Here is a 17,500-nt window from a genome sequence, read left to right as displayed (position 1 = left end):
TCGCCTGACGTTTCCAGTTACATAAAACTTTAATAATGTCAGCTTTCTGCGGACTGGGACAGAAACCCGTTGCATTGATCTGCAGTGGTGATATCAGTTGGTAACACTGTACACTCTGGCGCTGTTCAGATCTGGCGTTTCTGAAACGCGGGAGACAGTTGTTGTTTTCTTTGCACGTTTGCCGGTGCTGCGTTCGACTGCCTGCACCGCGTCAGTGAACAGAACTCCGAGTTTATGAATTTAATTCCGTTAAAAATAATCCGTAAAAATAATTAATTTTAATTATTGCTGTGGATTTTAATTTGTAGTGACGTGTAACTACAGAACTACAGACGAGGTGATGCCACATGAATGAATGCCTATGCTTTTGACTTGAACGTATGATTTTACGTATGTGGTTTTCAACTCTCGTTTCGTCATATTAATTCCAATCTGGAGTTTTTAACGGCTTCCAGCAGACTGTGCGCTCGTGCCGTGAGATATTTTTGTCTAAAGTTGAATTCCCTCGGTAGCGTCGGGGGAACATCGCGCTTCCAGACAGGAGAGAACTGACAGCTTCACTCGTTATCGTGTTTAAAAATAATAACAATAGCAGCAAAAAACCCTCTCTGTCGCGCACTACTTTGTAGTTAATACGGGGAAAGCCGAGTAGCTCATTAAGATTGATCATGCGCTCTGGTACCCTACCCACACAAGCGCCTCTTTACATTACTCACTCCTTTCATGATACCGCGCGGCGTCTGCGCTGGAGACGCTTCTCTCGCCGCCGCTGCGCATTCTGCCTCGCCACGCAGAATGCAGGCGCTCCAAACCAAAGAACCACCAGAAGACCGCGACTCGGTTTGTCTTCTGCATTAAAGCGTGTCGTCTCCGTCACCCCCCCAAAAAACAAAAAAGCCCCCTCTCTCTTCACACGAGGCGATATGTGATTCTGCCGCACTGAACGCACTTTTATAGAAAGTGTCGCTCATACAGTTCCTAATTGGCTCTCTGTAGAGTATAAAGTGTATCGGGTTACACCGCGCACCACTCTAAAATATCACAACCTGCGCTCTTTACAACTCTGGCCAAAAATTTTAGTGAATCAATACATGTCTTCAGAAAGGATACGAGACGAATCATTTCCCTACACTATGGACATAATCGAATAATATTGGATCTTCTCTTTTAAAACTATAGTCTAAAACTAAATAAGTTATGTTGTATGCACATGCACGCGTCCGCCCACGAGTTAATCTCGCCCATCTCGCCGGTCTGAGCAGCGTACGCACCGAGCGCATAACCTTTAAACGGGAAGGTTTGCATAAATCGCCCGGACGCCACTCATTGGTGTCCCTAAGATACTGAATCTGTCTGCTGCCATGACGGCGTTCACTTCAATACCATCTGAGTATGCCGCGGGCAGGATGTTTCAGGACCGCAGGCTGATAAGAGCAATGGATAGAGAGATGCATATTTAGAGGAGAGGAGTGCGCTGGAGAATAAACTTCACTCTCCTGTAATGCTCTTGTACATTATTGACTGGCCATGTATATGTCTGTCTGCAAACCATTTGCTCATTACAGATTCTGTAACTCTTACAGTTGATATTGAAGTGTCTGGAGTATGTAAAGACTGTGTCAAGGGTGATTTTATTTGACTTTTCTAAGGAACTTAATTGCAGAGTGAAATGTGGATGTTGTGTGTGGCTCATCGTGCGTGAAATAGGCATTATCTCTGCCAGGCAGGACAGACTCACTGCTGGTCCTCTCTAAACCCACAGAACTTTACTAATCCTACAACATGCACACGCGCACACATACATACACACACAGTCACACACACACACATACATACACACAGTCACACACTCACACAAACACTCACACACACACATACAAACACACATACACAGTCACACACTCACACACATATACATACACACACACACACACACTCTCACATACATACACACACACACACACACTCTCACATACATACACACACAGTCACACACACACACATACACACACAGTCACACACTCACACAAACACTCACACACACACACTCCCACAGCACATCGAAAAGTGCCATTTTTATCCCTCACTACAGCATTTGTCATCATGCAGAAACCTGTAAGGAGTCTGTGGCTCGTTAAAGTAAATAACTGTTACTAACGGTTACTGTCAGTAAATGTCTGTATCTGGGACATTTCTGTTAACCCCAAAAAGACCCGAGAGAGAACGACATTCACAGCTTCATACTGTGTGTGGCCTCCAGAGGTCTGTTTTCAAATCTGCTAATCGAGTTACGCAGTTTCATCGATTGATTAACTGATCGGTTGATGGGTTCCAGTGTTTCCGCCCAGACACACTGATGGGTGATTAGATCTGAACACACTGCCATCTGCTAGCCTGACAGGCCCCAACTTCTGAAGCTGTTTTAATATGAAACCGAGTGGATTTGACGTATATGTGTGAGTGTGTGTGTGTGTGTGTGTGTGTGTGAGTGAGTGAGTGTGTATGCGTGTGTGCGTGTGTGTGTGTGTGAGTGAGTGTGCGTGTGAGTATATGTGTGAGTGTGCGTGTGAGTATGTGTGTGTGTGTGTGTGTGAGTGTGAGTGTGTGTGTGAGTATGTGTGTGTGTGTGTGTGTGAGTGCGTGTGCGTGTGAGTGTGTGTGTGCGTGTGCGTGTGTGTGTGAGTATGTGTGTGTGAGTGTGCGTGCGTGTGCGTGTGAGTATGTGTGAGTGTGTGTGAGTGTGTGTGTGCGTGTGCGTGTGTGTGTGAGTATTTGTGTGTGCGTGTGTGTGTGAGTATGTGTGCGTGTGTGTGTGTGTGAGTGTGTGTGCGTGTGTGTGTGTGAGTGTGTGTGTGAGTATGTGTGCGTGTGTGTGTGTGTGAGTGTGTGTGTGAGTATGTGTGCGTGTGTGTGTGTGAGTGTGTGTGTGAGTATGTGTGAGTACGTGTGAGTGTGTGTGAGTGTGAGTGTGTGTGTGAGTGTGTGTGTGTGTGAGTGTGAGTGTGTGTGTGTGAGTGTGTGAGTGTGTGATAGTAACTATCCTCCTACTTTTAGTAAAATGGATGTGGTATCGGGGTTGTGAAACATTAGAAACGAAATGCCGTCAGGTCACTGGGAGAGCAGTGCCAACAAATCAAAGGGTTGTTATGCTAATATTGTAATATAAGACCCGCAATCGCTCCTTACCCGCCCGCTAACGACCTGTGATCACTCCTTACCCGCCCGCTAACGACCTGTGATCACTCCTTACCCGCCCGCTAACGACCCGCTAACGACCCGCTAACGACCTGTGATCACTCCTTACCCGCCCCCTAACGACCTGTGATCACTCCTTACCCGCCCCCTAACGACCTGTGATCACTCCTTACCCGCCCCCTAACGACCTGTGATCACTCCTTACCCGCCCGCTAACGACCTGTGATCACTCCTTACCCGCCCGCTAACGACCTGTGATCACTCCTTACCCGCCCGCTAACGACCTGTGATCACTCCTTACCCGCCCGCTAACGACCTGTGATCACTCCTTACCCGCCCGCTAACGACCTGTGATCACTCCTTACCCGCCCGCTAACGACCTGTGATCACTCCTTACCCGCCCGCTAACGACCTGTGATCACTCCTTACCCGCCCGCTAACGACCTGTGATCACTCCTTACCCGCCCGCTAACGACCTGTGATCACTCCTTACCCGCCCGCTAACGAGCCGCTAATGAGCCGCTAACGACCCGCGGTCGCTCTGTACCCGTCCGCTAACGACCCCCGCGGGGCTGAGCCCTCCGGCAGCGTTCCCTCAGCCTGGCTGAATACAGGGGAAGAAAACAGCCCTTTGTCTGAATAAGGAATGTTTGTCTTTGTTGTTTTTTTTAAAGTAAAAAAGATCATTCTTCTTTGTTTGAGAGCACTCTGCCCATTTCCCTCTCTACAGCCTCATTCTGGGTCTCTGTTTATCAATTTCACTTTGACTGGGTTACGGTTAAGAATACTATTTTTGGTGTGCGCACAAAAAGCTCTCCAGGCGCGTCTTTATAAGCGGGCCATTGTGCCCTTCAATGCCCTTTGTATGCAGTTTCTCCACTGTGCTCTCTTTCTCTCCCTCCCTCCCTCCCTCCCTCTCTCTCTCTTTCACGTGTTCTTATTCCTGCTCTACACCTCCTTTGTTATCCATTCTGAGCGCTTTTGTGCTGCAGGAGAGCGTTTAGCCCTTTCTCCCTCTGCTCAGACACTGTCCTCCTCTCATCCTTATTAAATGGAAAGTAGCTCCATCACTGCGCTCAGGACTCCCGCTAACGGTATTGGGCGGTATTCATGTGACGGACGCGTGGTAATGCTGTTAAGGGGCACTGTAATTACAGTGAATAGGCACATATGTGAAAGTACTGTGGAAGGCATGTCCACTATATTGAAAATGTAATTACTGGGTTGTTGAAGAAACGTTTCTGGTACTGGGGTGCTTCTCCATCCTCAATTGTGTACATGCCTGACACACAATGACAGGTACGTGCCTGACACACAATGACACACACTATACACACACTATACACACATACACTTATACACACACTATACACACACACACACACTAATACACACACTATACACACACCAGTACACACACTATACACACACTACACACACCCACTAATACACACACTCTAATACACACACTATACACATACACACTAATACACACACTATACACACACACACAAGCACATATGCATGCATGCACACACGCACGCATGCACACACTCACACACACACACACACACACTTAGCTTCAAACGAATCGCATATCCACCGCTGAAACAGGTCATTATGAAGCTGAATATTTTCTAATTGGCTCATTGATTTAATAATCTGTCTGTAGGTACTCCTGTCTACACATGTGTTTTAAAAGCACAGTATTTCTCTGGGTTAAGGGGAGTCAGACCTACCTGTTCCGCTCCGTCTCCCCCCCTGCCCTACCTATGTCCCCACACCTGCATGCCTTCATCTCCATAATCAGAGCTGTGTGCATGCGGCTGGGTCAGGCGCATACATGGGCCCCGTGCTGAGGACAGTGTGCTCCTCGGCTGCTCCGTTCTGTAGGCATCGATACATCCACACACAGCTTAAACTGTACAGAATAAAACAAAATACACAGTGTACGTAACAACGCCGTGTTATACCTGTTAAACTGATCTGCCTACACAATGTATATGTGCGTATCTGCAGCTCTCGGTGTGAGCCTGAGAAACACAACTGCCTTTTTAAACCGCGAGTACATGTATGGCAGCCCGCTGAAACGGACTGAGACGCGGTGCGGAAACGGACTGAGACGCGGTGTGGAAACGGACTGAGACGCGGTGCGGAAACGGACTGAGACGCGGTGTGGAAACGGACTGAGACGCGGTGTGGATTCAGTCACTCAGTCCACTCAGCCTGAGTGTGTGTGGGCTGAAGAACAATTCCCTTACATTCCACGGTCCCTCGTGGTGGATATGTCTTTTTCCGCACGATTGCATTTTTTACTTGTGTGTTATAGTCTATATTTACTTTTGATTTATCTCCTGGAATAAAGGAGGAACGTGGAGGCATTACGTTATAGCGTTGTCCAACTATGAAAGGCAATATTTATTTTACAATAAAATATCAATTTGGAGGCATAGCATCTCTGCCGCTTATTGGATCGGGATATTTACGGCGCGCAGAAACCACTGTAGCGCAGGCTCTCTGCTGTCACCTGGAAGATTCAACAAATGCCAGAAGTGAAAGAAATGGCGTGCTCAGCTACAAGGCTGCTTCCATACAGAGTCGGTTGTGTTATTTGTAGCTTCTATACAGAGTCGGTTGTGTTATTTGTAGCTTCTATACAGAGTCGGTTGTGTTATTTGTAGCTTCCATACAGAGTCGGTTGTGTTATCCATACAGAGTCGGGGTGTTATCCATACAGAATCGGTGTGTTATCCACACAGAGGTGTGTTATGAGTGTGTTATCTGCTGCTTTAGTAATGCATACGCTACCCCATGATGTGGTTTACTGAGTGAACTCATTTATATTTACCACAAATTAAAATTGTCTTAAGTAATTGTAACATTGTTCTCAACATGCAGTAGGTTGCTTGATCACATATACAGTACTGTGCAGAAGTCTTAGGCACCCTAGACTTGAAGAGTGTGAGTGTGCGTATATATATATATATATATATATATATATACATATATATATGTTTATTTTCTTGTGTGTTAGTATAAAAGACTCATTTGAGATTTCCAAATATTCATTTTCCAAAATATTTAATTTTACAGAGACATTTTTGTATTTAATTTTTAAAATTAACATATTCATGTAAGCAATTGACTACTTTTGACATAAAAACTTGATCACGGCTGTCTGAGATCAGAAGCAAGGAGTCAACCAAAGTCTGCAAGTTCTCCAACATGCTTGGAACAACCTCCCTGCTGACTGTCTTACAGAACTGCAGGACAGCGTTGGCTATCTCAGAGAAGTGATGCAGTTTTAATGCCGAAGGGTGGTCACAAAAAATATTGATTTGATTCTGTTTTCAACTGTTGAAATGTAATGTAAAATGTATAGTACGTTTATTTATTGAATTTCAATGAAACAAAAAAAAATTCACTTAATTATTTTTGAAAGAATCCTATCTGTACTGAATGTTATACAGGTGCCTAAGACTTTTGCACAGTACTGGATAACCAAAAGAAACACTGTTCTAAGTATTGTACCATTCACATTTGAGAGAGTTATGTTTTAATTTGGTCAGTCCATGCAATTAAGTGAAATTCAGTTTGCGGTTTGAGAAATGGCCATGATGATATATGAGTATTTTTCACTTATTTTAGTGTCAGAAATGTAATTGCATTGAGGCCAACTCTGGGGCAGATACAAAAACAGAACTGAGTGGAATTTTTTTAAAAGCTCAGTTTTCATGAAATAGGGGCGCAATAAACAGAAGTGGCACCCAGAATGAGGAGCTAAGAAAGTCACAATGAAAGTCTGCAGCATTAATGTGGATGTGGGGGTGTGTAGGTGTGTAGGTGTGGGGGTGAGGGGGTGTGGGGGTGTGGGGGTGAGGGGGTGTGGGGGTGTGGGGGTGAGAGGGTGTGGGGGTGAGGGGGTGTGGGGGTGTGTAGGTGTGTAGGTGTGGGGGTGTGTAGGTGTGGGGGTGAGGGGGTGTGGGGGTGTGTAGGTGTGGGGGTGAGGGGGTGTGGGGGTGAGAGGGTGTGGGGGTGTGTAGGTGTGTAGGTGTGGGGGTGTGTAGGTGTGGGGGTGAGGGGGTGTGTAGGTGTGGGGGTGAGGGGGTGTGGGGGTGAGTAAGTGCGGTGTTTGGGTGTGTAAGTGCGGTGTTGGGTAGAGGGCAGTGAGCAGCCCTGGTGTTTGTGAATCTGAATGAGGGCAATACTGAGTGATCAGGTGTTCTGCTGAATTCAGCATATTAAATTCCACTCAAGTTGGCCTCACGCATTTTACAATTCATGAGTTGAATTCCAGTTGATTTTGGAATTAAAAATAGGACTGACGTCTGCAGGGAACAGGTACATGAAGGTGCACTTAACCAGGAGACACTTTATCTCATTTAGAACAGAAATGTGCACACAGACACACATAACACACAGACACACATAACACACACACACAGAATTGTACACACAATTATTTTGCAATATAAAAATGGCTACTCGAGATGTGTACATAATTTATGATAAACTAATCATAATCATAATATTTTCTATGCCACGTGGCATTGCAGTTTGATTGCTGGAATTGGTCTGTATTCGGTTCATTAGTGGGAGGGGGCAATAATATTTTGTATTGTACACGATAATAATAATAATAATAATAATAATAATAATAATAATAATAATAATAATAATAATAATAATAATAATATCATGCTCGCCTGGGAAAACGCTTCATTTTCACCTCTCAGCCTCTCTCTGATTGGTTGTAAGAGTTCACTTGGTAATAATAATGTGTTCGTATTTTTGTTCAGTTGCGCGGTGTGTTCAAATAGAGCTTAACGTGTCACTCCCCGCTGTGCTGATGGAAGAAACATGTTGTTTTTATGCTTTATGCTTTTTCCATTTTTCTTTCTCCACTTTGGAATGTGAAATTTATATTATTATTTTTCAATGGCGTGCGATATTTATCCACGGTTTGCTAAAAGCTTCGCGCAAGAGAGTCAGACATGCATCCGCATATTTAGGTTTTCTCAACCTACATTTTTTAGGTTCAGTCTGCTTTTTAACGAGCTTCACGGGAGCCCGATCGAGTCCCGTCATCCCCGGCGCCCGACCGGGCGCAGCCCTCCCGCACTGTGCGATGGTTACGGCACTGCGCGTCTCCCCGCGGGGCTGCCGGGATCAGCCCGGAGTGTGTGTCCTCCCGCGTTTCTTTCACTGGCCTTTCTACACGTAACATCCCATTTTAGATATTATCAGTTAGAGGCTAATATGATTTAATACATTTGCATACAACGCGCATGTGAAGAACAAATTTATATAAGTGTAGCTTTTCTCCGGCAAGTGATGAAGCTGTTGATTGTGCCAACTGAAAATTTCAGCCCAACCTTAAAATAAAATATGACTTTAACCCAAATATAAAAGAGCAATTTATGCAATTTGTTTATTTTTCCTAGTATCTTTAAATAGTTTAGTGTGATGTCTCTAGTTTTTAATTGAATGGGCCAGTAGGATATGAAAATATTTTTTTTTAGCTATCCAGCCTTTTTATTGCAATTATTGCAACATTATTTACATGGCATAAAGCATCCAGAATTTTAATCCATATAAAAAATATATATTTATTTATAATTACTTATTTATTATTATTATTATATATATATATATAACATATATGTATATATATATATATATATATATATATATATATATATATATATATATATATATATATATATATATTTATTTATTTTTAAATTTTATTTATTATTATTATTATTTTTTATTATTTTTTATTATTATTATTATTTTTTTTACCAGTTCTGTGTTTTATATTGCTGCCCACTTGATGCTACTTTGATCTTGAATTAATAATAAATACAATTTTGTAAAATAAATAAATGAAATCTTAAATATACAATAATAAAAAATACATACTATAAAAATACTGCTGGAGTGGGGGGAGTTTCAGAACTTCATGTTGTTATGGTGATGTTATAATCATGGGGTCGGGGTTAGCCGTGTTCTTGCCATATTGTTACCGTGCTGTTGGGGTGTTATTGGGGTGATTTTGGGGTGCTGTTAGGGTGCTGTTGGGGTGATTTTGGGGTCCTGTTAGGGTGCTGTTGTCGTGTTGTTGCCGTGCTGTTAGGGTGCTGTTGGGGTGTTGTTGGGGTGATTTTGGGGTCCTGTTAGGGTGCTGTTGGGGTGTTGTTGGGGTGATTTTGGGGTCCTGTTAGGGTGCTGTTGGGGTGTTGTTGCCGTGCTGTTAGGGTGCTGTTGCCGTGTTGTTGCCGTGCTGTTAGGGTGCTGTTGGGGTGTTGTTGAGGTGTTGTTGGGGTGCTGTTGCCGTGTTGTTGCCGTGCTGTTAGGGTGCTGTTGGGGTGTTGTTGCCGTGCTGTTAGGGTGCTGTTGCCGTGTTGTTGCCGTGCTGTTAGGGTGCTGTTGGGGTGTTGTTGAGGTGTTGTTGGGGTGCTGTTGCCGTGTTGTTGCCGTGCTGTTAGGGTGCTGGTTCAGTGCCCCTCCAGTTTACCCTGTGCTGTGGGGGAGAGCTGGGTGGCCCTGGGTCTTGGGACCCCCTGGGGACACAACCATTCCTCCTCTCTGTGGGGAACAGCAAGAGCTGCCATTGGATGTTTTACGGTTGCCACGGCAATGGGGTTCCCTGGCAGTGAGAGGCTGGCCCAGTTTAGCGCTGGATAATGAGCTCCTACCAGATGTCAATCAAACAGGGTTGCTGTGAGCAGTGCTCATGACCTATGGGAGCTGTAGTTCTGGATGTGGATGTGCTATGGGATCTGTAGTTCTGGGTGTGGATGCCCTGTGGGCGCTGTAGTTCTGGGTGTGGATGCCCTATGGGAGTTGTAGTTTTGGGGGTGAATGCCACAGAGCCCAACTGCGTGATGGATACAGAGATGGGAGAGATGACATGTGAGGGGGTGTTTGATTTGTTACTAATAGGTCTTTCCTGACAGAGATCATTATTGTGCTCTCTTCCTGGAGCAGAGCTTTGACATGGCAGGTTTATCCGATACTGAGTCTCACAGATCCAGCACAGCACTGCACGGCTGAGGTTTCCTCTGAATTAACACTGTTGTGAGTATTAGATTATCTTTTCTAAATGAGTGGTGCACATTATTTGGTGCTCAATGCTGACAAGTTGGCTGAACTATTGCCTGCGGTAGTCAGATATCTTTTATCTCACCAGTGAGATGACTCCATCTGCACCCTTCCTGCTCGGCAGAGCAGCTCCTGTCCCAGGCAGCTGTTTGTCACGCAGTTCAGGAGGTTTCCCTTCGCAGCTGCAATACCAAATGGTCAGCTTTAGGCCCTCCATCTTGGCTCCAGCTGAGACAGCCGCTGCTGCTCTAATTGCCTGAGAGGAAACTGACCTTTGACCTGCTGAGAGCAGTACTGAGGGAACAGTCCTCTCCTGTGTCAAGTGCCCCTTAGAATATGACATCCCCACTGTCTCACACGCTGTCTCATTCCCTCCCTCTCTCTGTCTGTTTGTGCACATTCACATCACGGTATTTTGCTTCTTCTTTTTCGCCATGAATCTGCTCCGTTCACAGCTCTCTCCCTGCAGAAGTACCAATAAACCTGTCGTGTTTCTGATTGTGAGATTTCTCCATGGGTGGGTTGTGTGTGTGATTGTGAGATTGCTCCATGGGTGGGTTGTGTGTGTGATTGTGAGATTTCTCCACGGGCGGGTTGTGTGTGTGATTGTGAGATTTCTCCATGGGTGGGTTGTGTATGTGATTGTGAGATTTCTCCACGGGTGGGTTGTGTGTGTGATTGTGAGATTGCTCCATGGGTGGGTTGTGTGTGTGATTGTGAGATTTCTCCACGGGCGGGTTGTGTGTGTGATTGTGAGATTTCTCCATGGGTGGGTTGTGTATGTGATTGTGAGATTTCTCCACGGGTGGGTTGTGTGTGTGATTGTGAGATTGCTCCATGGGTGGGTTGTGTGTGTGATTGTGAGATTGCTCCATGGGTGGGTTGTGTGTGTGATTGTGAGATTTCTCCACGGGCGGGTTGTGTGTGTGATTGTGAGATTTCTCCATGGGTGGGTTGTGTGTGTGATTGTGAGATTGCTCCATGGGTGGGTTGTGTGTGTGATTGTGAGATTGCTCCATGGGTGGGTTGTGTGTGTGATTGTGAGATTTCTCCATGGGTGGGTTGTGTATGTGATTGTGAGATTTCTCCACGGGTGGGTTGTGTGTGTGATTGTGAGATTGCTCCATGGGTGGGTTGTGTGTGTGATTGTGAGATTTCTCCATGGGTGGGTTGTGTGTGTGATTGTGAGATTTCTCCATGGGTGGGTTGTGTGTGTGATTGTGAGATTTCTCCATGGGTGGGTTGTGTGTGTGATTGTGAGATTTCTCCATGGGTGGGTTGTGTGTGTGATTGTGAGATTTCTCCATGGGTGGGTTGTGTGTGTGATTGTGAGATTTCTCCATGGGTGGGTTGTGTGTGTGATTGTGAGATTTCTCCATGGGTGGGTTGTGTGTGTGATTGTGAGATTGCTCCATGGGTGGGTTGTGTATGTGATTGTGAGATTTCTCCATGGGTGGGTTGTGTGTGTGATTGTGAGATTTCTCCATGGGTGGGTTGTGTGTGTGATTGTGAGATTTCTCCATGGGTGGGTTGTGTGTGTGATTGTGAGATTGCTCCATGGGTGGGTTGTGTGTGTGATTGTGAGATTTCTCCATGGGTGGGTTGTGTGTGTGATTGTGAGATTGCTCCATGGGTGGGTTGTGTGTGTGATTGTGAGATTGCTCCATGGGTGGGTTGTGTGTGTGATTGTGAGATTGCTCCATGGGTGGGTTGTGTGTGTGATTGTGAGATTGCTCCACGGGCGGGTTGTGTGTGTGATTGTGAGATTGCTCCATGGGTGGGTTGTGTGTGTGATTGTGAGATTTCTCCATGGGTGGGTTGTGTGTGTGATTGTGAGATTGCTCCATGGGTGGGTTGTGTGTGTGATTGTGAGATTGCTCCATGAGTGGGTTGTGTGTGTGATTGTGAGATTGCTCCATGGGTGGGTTGTGTGTGTGATTGTGAGATTGCTCCATGGGTGGGTTGTGTGTGTGATTGTGAGATTGCTCCATGGGTGGGTTGTGTGTGTGATTGTGAGATTTCTCCATGGGTGGGTTGTGTGTGTGATTGCGAGATTTCTCCATGGGTGGGTTGTGTGTGTGATTGTGAGATTTCTCCATGGGTGGGTTGTGTGTGTGATTGTGAGATTGCTCCATGGGTGGGTTGTGTGTGTGATTGTGAGATTTCTCCATGGGTGGGTTGTGTGTGTGATTGTGAGATTGCTCCATGGGTGGGTTGTGTGTGTGATTGTGAGATTGCTCCATGGGTGGGTTGTGTGTGTGATTGTGAGATTGCTCCATGGGTGGGTTGTGTGTGTGATTGTGAGATTGCTCCACGGGCGGGTTGTGTGTGTGATTGTGAGATTGCTCCATGGGTGGGTTGTGTGTGTGATTGTGAGATTTCTCCATGGGTGGGTTGTGTGTGTGATTGTGAGATTGCTCCATGGGTGGGTTGTGTGTGTGATTGTGAGATTGCTCCATGGGTGGGTTGTGTGTGTGATTGTGAGATTGCTCCATGGGTGGGTTGTGTGTGTGATTGTGAGATTGCTCCATGGGTGGGTTGTGTGTGTGATTGTGAGATTGCTCCATGGGTGGGTTGTGTGGGGGACAGGGCACGGGCAGAGTGCATTGAGTGCATTGTTGATTAATTAATCAGGGCTGATGCCATGGCAACCACAGCCATTTTATTCTGATTAACAGCCATCTGCCAAAATGTTGTTTTCTTCCTTTTGTGAAGCAAAAAAACACAGTCATCTTACTTTACTCTGTCCTCTTTGAGTGTTTATTTTTTTATTTAAAATGTTTTTGTTATTGGTTATTCTCTCTCTGTTCTTGTCTTTTTCATCCTTATAATAATGTTTTTCATACATTCAGTGTGAAGATTGGTCTTGTAATCAAACTCTTTCATTTGCCAGATAAAGAGTTGTACGGCACTATTATGTCTGTGTGTGAGTGTGAGTGTGTGTTCTCTCTCCTGGCTGTGTGATGTGATTGAGTAATGCGTGATGTATATTCTGTAATCATCAGTGCTCTTTCTCTGCTGGGTCTCTGAGATGGCGGAGCAGTGAGCACTAACGCGCGGGCGGTGTGTGTTTTTCTCCTCAGAAATGTTGGCTGAGCTGGACCGCCAGCGCCGGAACAGAGAGTTTACAGACCTGACTATTACTGTTGAAGGCAGAGAGTTTGAAGTCCACCAAAATGTAGTAGCTTCCGGCAGCGTGTATATCAAGGACCTGGTGAAAAGGTTTGCCTTCCTTCAGCTGGGCTCCGCTCTCTTCCTTTCATAGGATGCGTGTGTCGCCTCTCTTTCCCTCCCCCTCTCTTCCAGGGCTGTGGAGAAGAGGTTCCTGTCACAGGCCAGCAGCCACTCCTATTGCGCGCTCAAATGAATGTTTTTCAATTCGGAAAAAAGCTCAACCTCCACCTAACCTTCTCATCTCCACGAGCGCATTCACTCATTTCCATTTTAATGGGCGTAGAGAGTGTTCCATGACTGGGGATCTGGTCTTTTATTTAAATGTGGATTAACCCCAGAGTTTGGGCTGGAGAGTTATCATTTGTTGACCAGCCTTCAGAGGGTCACAGTGTACAGGGGGGGTCTCACTGTGTACAGGGGGTGTTCAGACAGGCAGCACACAGACAGGGCACATAGACAGGCACACACAGACAGGGCACATAGACAGGCACACACAAACAGGGCACATAGACAGGCACACACAGACAGACAGCACACACAGACGGGCAGCACATAGACAGACAGACACACACAGACAGGCACATACAGACAGGGCACACACAGACAGGGCACACTCAGACAGACAGACACACATAGACAGGCAGCACACACAGACAGGCAGGACACAGAGACAGACTGGGCATGCAGGCACACACAGACAGGGCACACAGACTGGCAGCACATACAGACAGGGCACACAGACAGGCACACACAGACTGGCACACAGACAGACAGGCACACACAGACAGGCACACAGACAGGCACACACAGACAGGCACACACAGACAGGCAGCACATACAGACAGGGCACACAGACAGGCACACACAGACTGGCACACAGACAGACAGGCACACACAGACAGGCACACACAGACAGGCAGCACATACAGACAGGGCACACAGACAGGCAGCACATACAGACATGGCACACAGACAGGCACATAGACAGGCACACACAGACAGGCAGCACACACAGACAGGCACACACAGACAGGGCAAACAGACAGGCAACACAGACAGACAGGCACACAGACAGGCACACACAGACAGGGCACACAGACAGGCACACAGACAGGGCACACAGACAGGCACACAGACAGGCACACACAGACAGGCACACAGACAGGCACACACAGACAGGCACACAGACAGGCAGCACATACAGACAGGGCACACACAGACAGGCACACAGACAGGCACACACAGACAGGCACACACAGGGTTTTATGATTCGGCAGGTCGAGTGTTTTTACTGCTCTCACCTCACAGCTTCCTGACAGAGGGAAAGATTAAGCTTTAAAGTTTTAGAGTTTAAAAATAGCAACATATAACAATTGAGTCCAAGTCACGGAGTCCAACTACAAACATTCAGTATAAAAAAGTAACTCATTCATAGAAGTTTAGAAGTGTTGGTTTCTCAGTGTTGACTGGCTGTGTGAGATCGCAGGTCGAAGGTCGAAGGTCATTCCTATGACTGCTGGCGAGGTGTAGATGCTTGATATTTTTCAAACTTAAAGTTTGTTCTTCACTGAATCCGCCCGGCTGGTCCTGCAGGGGGTGAAGTTTCCCCGGACACATTTGTTACGGCCACTTCTCTGTGAGATGAGCTCTGTGAGTCAGCCTGTGATGAGCTCTGTGAGTCAGCCTGTGATGAGCTCTGTGAGTCAGCCTGTGATGAGCTCTGTGAATCAGCCTGTGATGAGCTCTGTGAGTCAGCCTGTGATGAGCTCTGTGAATCAGCCTGTGATGAGCTCTGTGAGTCAGCCTGTGATGAGCTCTGTGAATCAGCCTGTGATGAGCTCTGTGAATCAGCCTGTGATGAGCTCTGTGAGTCAGCCTGTGATGAGCTCTGTGAGTCAGCCTGTGATGAGCTCTGTGAATCAGCCTGTGATGAGCTCTGTGAGTCAGCCTGTGATGAGCTCTGTGAATCAGCCTGTGATGAGCTCTGTGAGTCAGCCTGTGATGAGCTCTGTGAATCAGCCTGTGATGAGCTCTGTGAGTCAGCCTGTGATGAGCTCTGTGAATCAGCCTGTGATGAGCTCTGTGAATCAGCCTGTGATGAGCTCTGTGAGTCAGCCTGTGATGAGCTCTGTGAGTCAGCCTGTGATGAGCTCTGTGATTCAGCCTGTGATGAGCTCTGTGAGTCAGCCTGTGATGAGCTCTGTGAATCAGCCTGTGATGAGCTCTGTGAGTCAGCCTGTGATGAGCTCTGTGAATCAGCCTGTGATGAGCTCTGTGAGTCAGCCTGTGATGAGCTCTGTGAATCAGCCTGTGATGAGCTCTGTGAGTCAGCCTGTGATGAGCTCTGTGAATCAGCCTGTGATGAGCTCTGTGAATCAGCCTGTGATGAGCTCTGTGAGTCAGCCTGTGATGAGCTCTGTGAGTCAGCCTGTGATGAGCTCTGTGAGTCAGCCTGTGATGAGCTCTGTGAGTCAGCCTGTGATGAGCTCTGTGAGTCAGCCTGTGATGAGCTCTGTGAATCAGCCTGTGATGAGCTCTGTGAGTCAGCCTGTGATGAGCTCTGTGAGTCAGCCTGTGATGAGCTCTGTGAATCAGCCTGTGATGAGCTCTGTGAGTCAGCCTGTGATGAGCTCTGTGAGTCAGCCTGTGATGAGCTCTGTGAATCAGCCTGTGATGAGCTCTGTGAGTCAGCCTGTGATGAGCTCTGTGAGTCAGCCTGTGATGAGCTCTGTGAATCAGCCTGTGATGAGCTCTGTGAGTCAGCCTGTGATGAGCTCTGTGAGTCAGCCTGTGATGAGCTCTGTGAGTCAGCCTGTGATGAGCTCTGTGAGTCAGCCTGTGATGAGCTCTGTGAATCAGCCTGTGATGAGCTCTGTGAGTCAGCCTGTGATGAGCTCTGTGAGTCAGCCTGTGATGAGCTCTGTGAGTCAGCCTGTGATGAGCTCTGTGAGTCAGCCTGTGATGAGCTCTGTGAGTCAGCCTGTGTGTGTTTAGTAAGGTGTCTGTGTGTTGTCAGATGTGTGTGTGTACAGTCAGGAGTGTGTGTGTGGTCAGATGTGTGTGTGTGCAGTCAGAGTACTGAGAGTAATGAATAGAAAAATGATGGAATTATACAGATGGATACAAAAGACATTGATATGAAGGTAATATGAGATCATGTCTATCATCAGAAAGGTAATAAAAACAATTATTCAGTAAAACTCTGGAAATGAGGATACTAAAACGTGTGCTCATGGTCCAATGTTGGTCGATATCAGAATGTCCAACCCATTAAATACATGCACCTTCCCACTGAAGTAGCATCTGCTGATGTGTTGCTGTTCATTTAGGGCTGAGTTTGAGGCATTATCAATGACAGTGAATGGCAGCGAATATTGAACACCAGGCTCATTTTATGGGGTTTTAATTGGTGAATGGGGTTTTATGGAGCGGGCTGGTACTCTCTGCTCTTGCCTGTGTGTAATAATGTGTTCTGCATTAGTCATATTTTTCTGATCAAAGGATGCAGGAGAGAGAGTTTTGGGGAATTGGAAGTCACAAAAACGTTGTTCCTTTCTGTGCCATTTCACCTTCTCCAACACACATATCACACACACACTCTCACACACACACAGCACACTCACACACACACATACACACACTCTCATGCACATGCACATACACACCACACACACAGTGCACACACACATTCACGCACACACACGCAGTGCACACACACACACACACACACTCTCACACACATGCACACACGCACAGCACACGCACAGCACACATACACTCACACGCGCACACACACAGCACACACACACATACACACATGCGCACACACAGCACACACACACGCAGCGCACACACACACACACACACTCTCACACACATGCACACACACAGCACATGCACAGCACACTCACACAGCACACACACACACACACATACACACACTTTCACACGCACACACACACACACAGTGAGAATGTAATGTGGTATTGAACAGGTTTTGGCTGCTCCAGGGTGAGAGAGAGCA

The 17,500-nt window shown here is 46.5% G+C and overlaps 1 protein-coding gene across 1 annotated transcript in view; it reads left to right on the top strand.

Annotated features, from left to right (window-relative positions):
• Nucleotides 1–17,500, top strand: part of LOC133128152 (kelch-like protein 29) — a 138,452-nt gene that overhangs the window by 79,354 nt on the left and 41,598 nt on the right. Inside the window, exon 5 of the mRNA XM_061241471.1 lies at nucleotides 13,386–13,524. Coding sequence (XP_061097455.1) covers nucleotides 13,386–13,524 — 139 coding nt within the window. The remainder of the gene's footprint in view (nucleotides 1–13,385; nucleotides 13,525–17,500) is intronic.

This window comes from Conger conger, chromosome 5 (genome assembly GCF_963514075.1).
Source record: "Conger conger chromosome 5, fConCon1.1, whole genome shotgun sequence".
NCBI classification, from domain to species: domain Eukaryota; kingdom Metazoa; phylum Chordata; class Actinopteri; order Anguilliformes; family Congridae; genus Conger; species Conger conger.
Note: the sequence above shows the minus strand (reverse complement) of the source record. Positions and strands in the feature narration are given on the sequence as shown.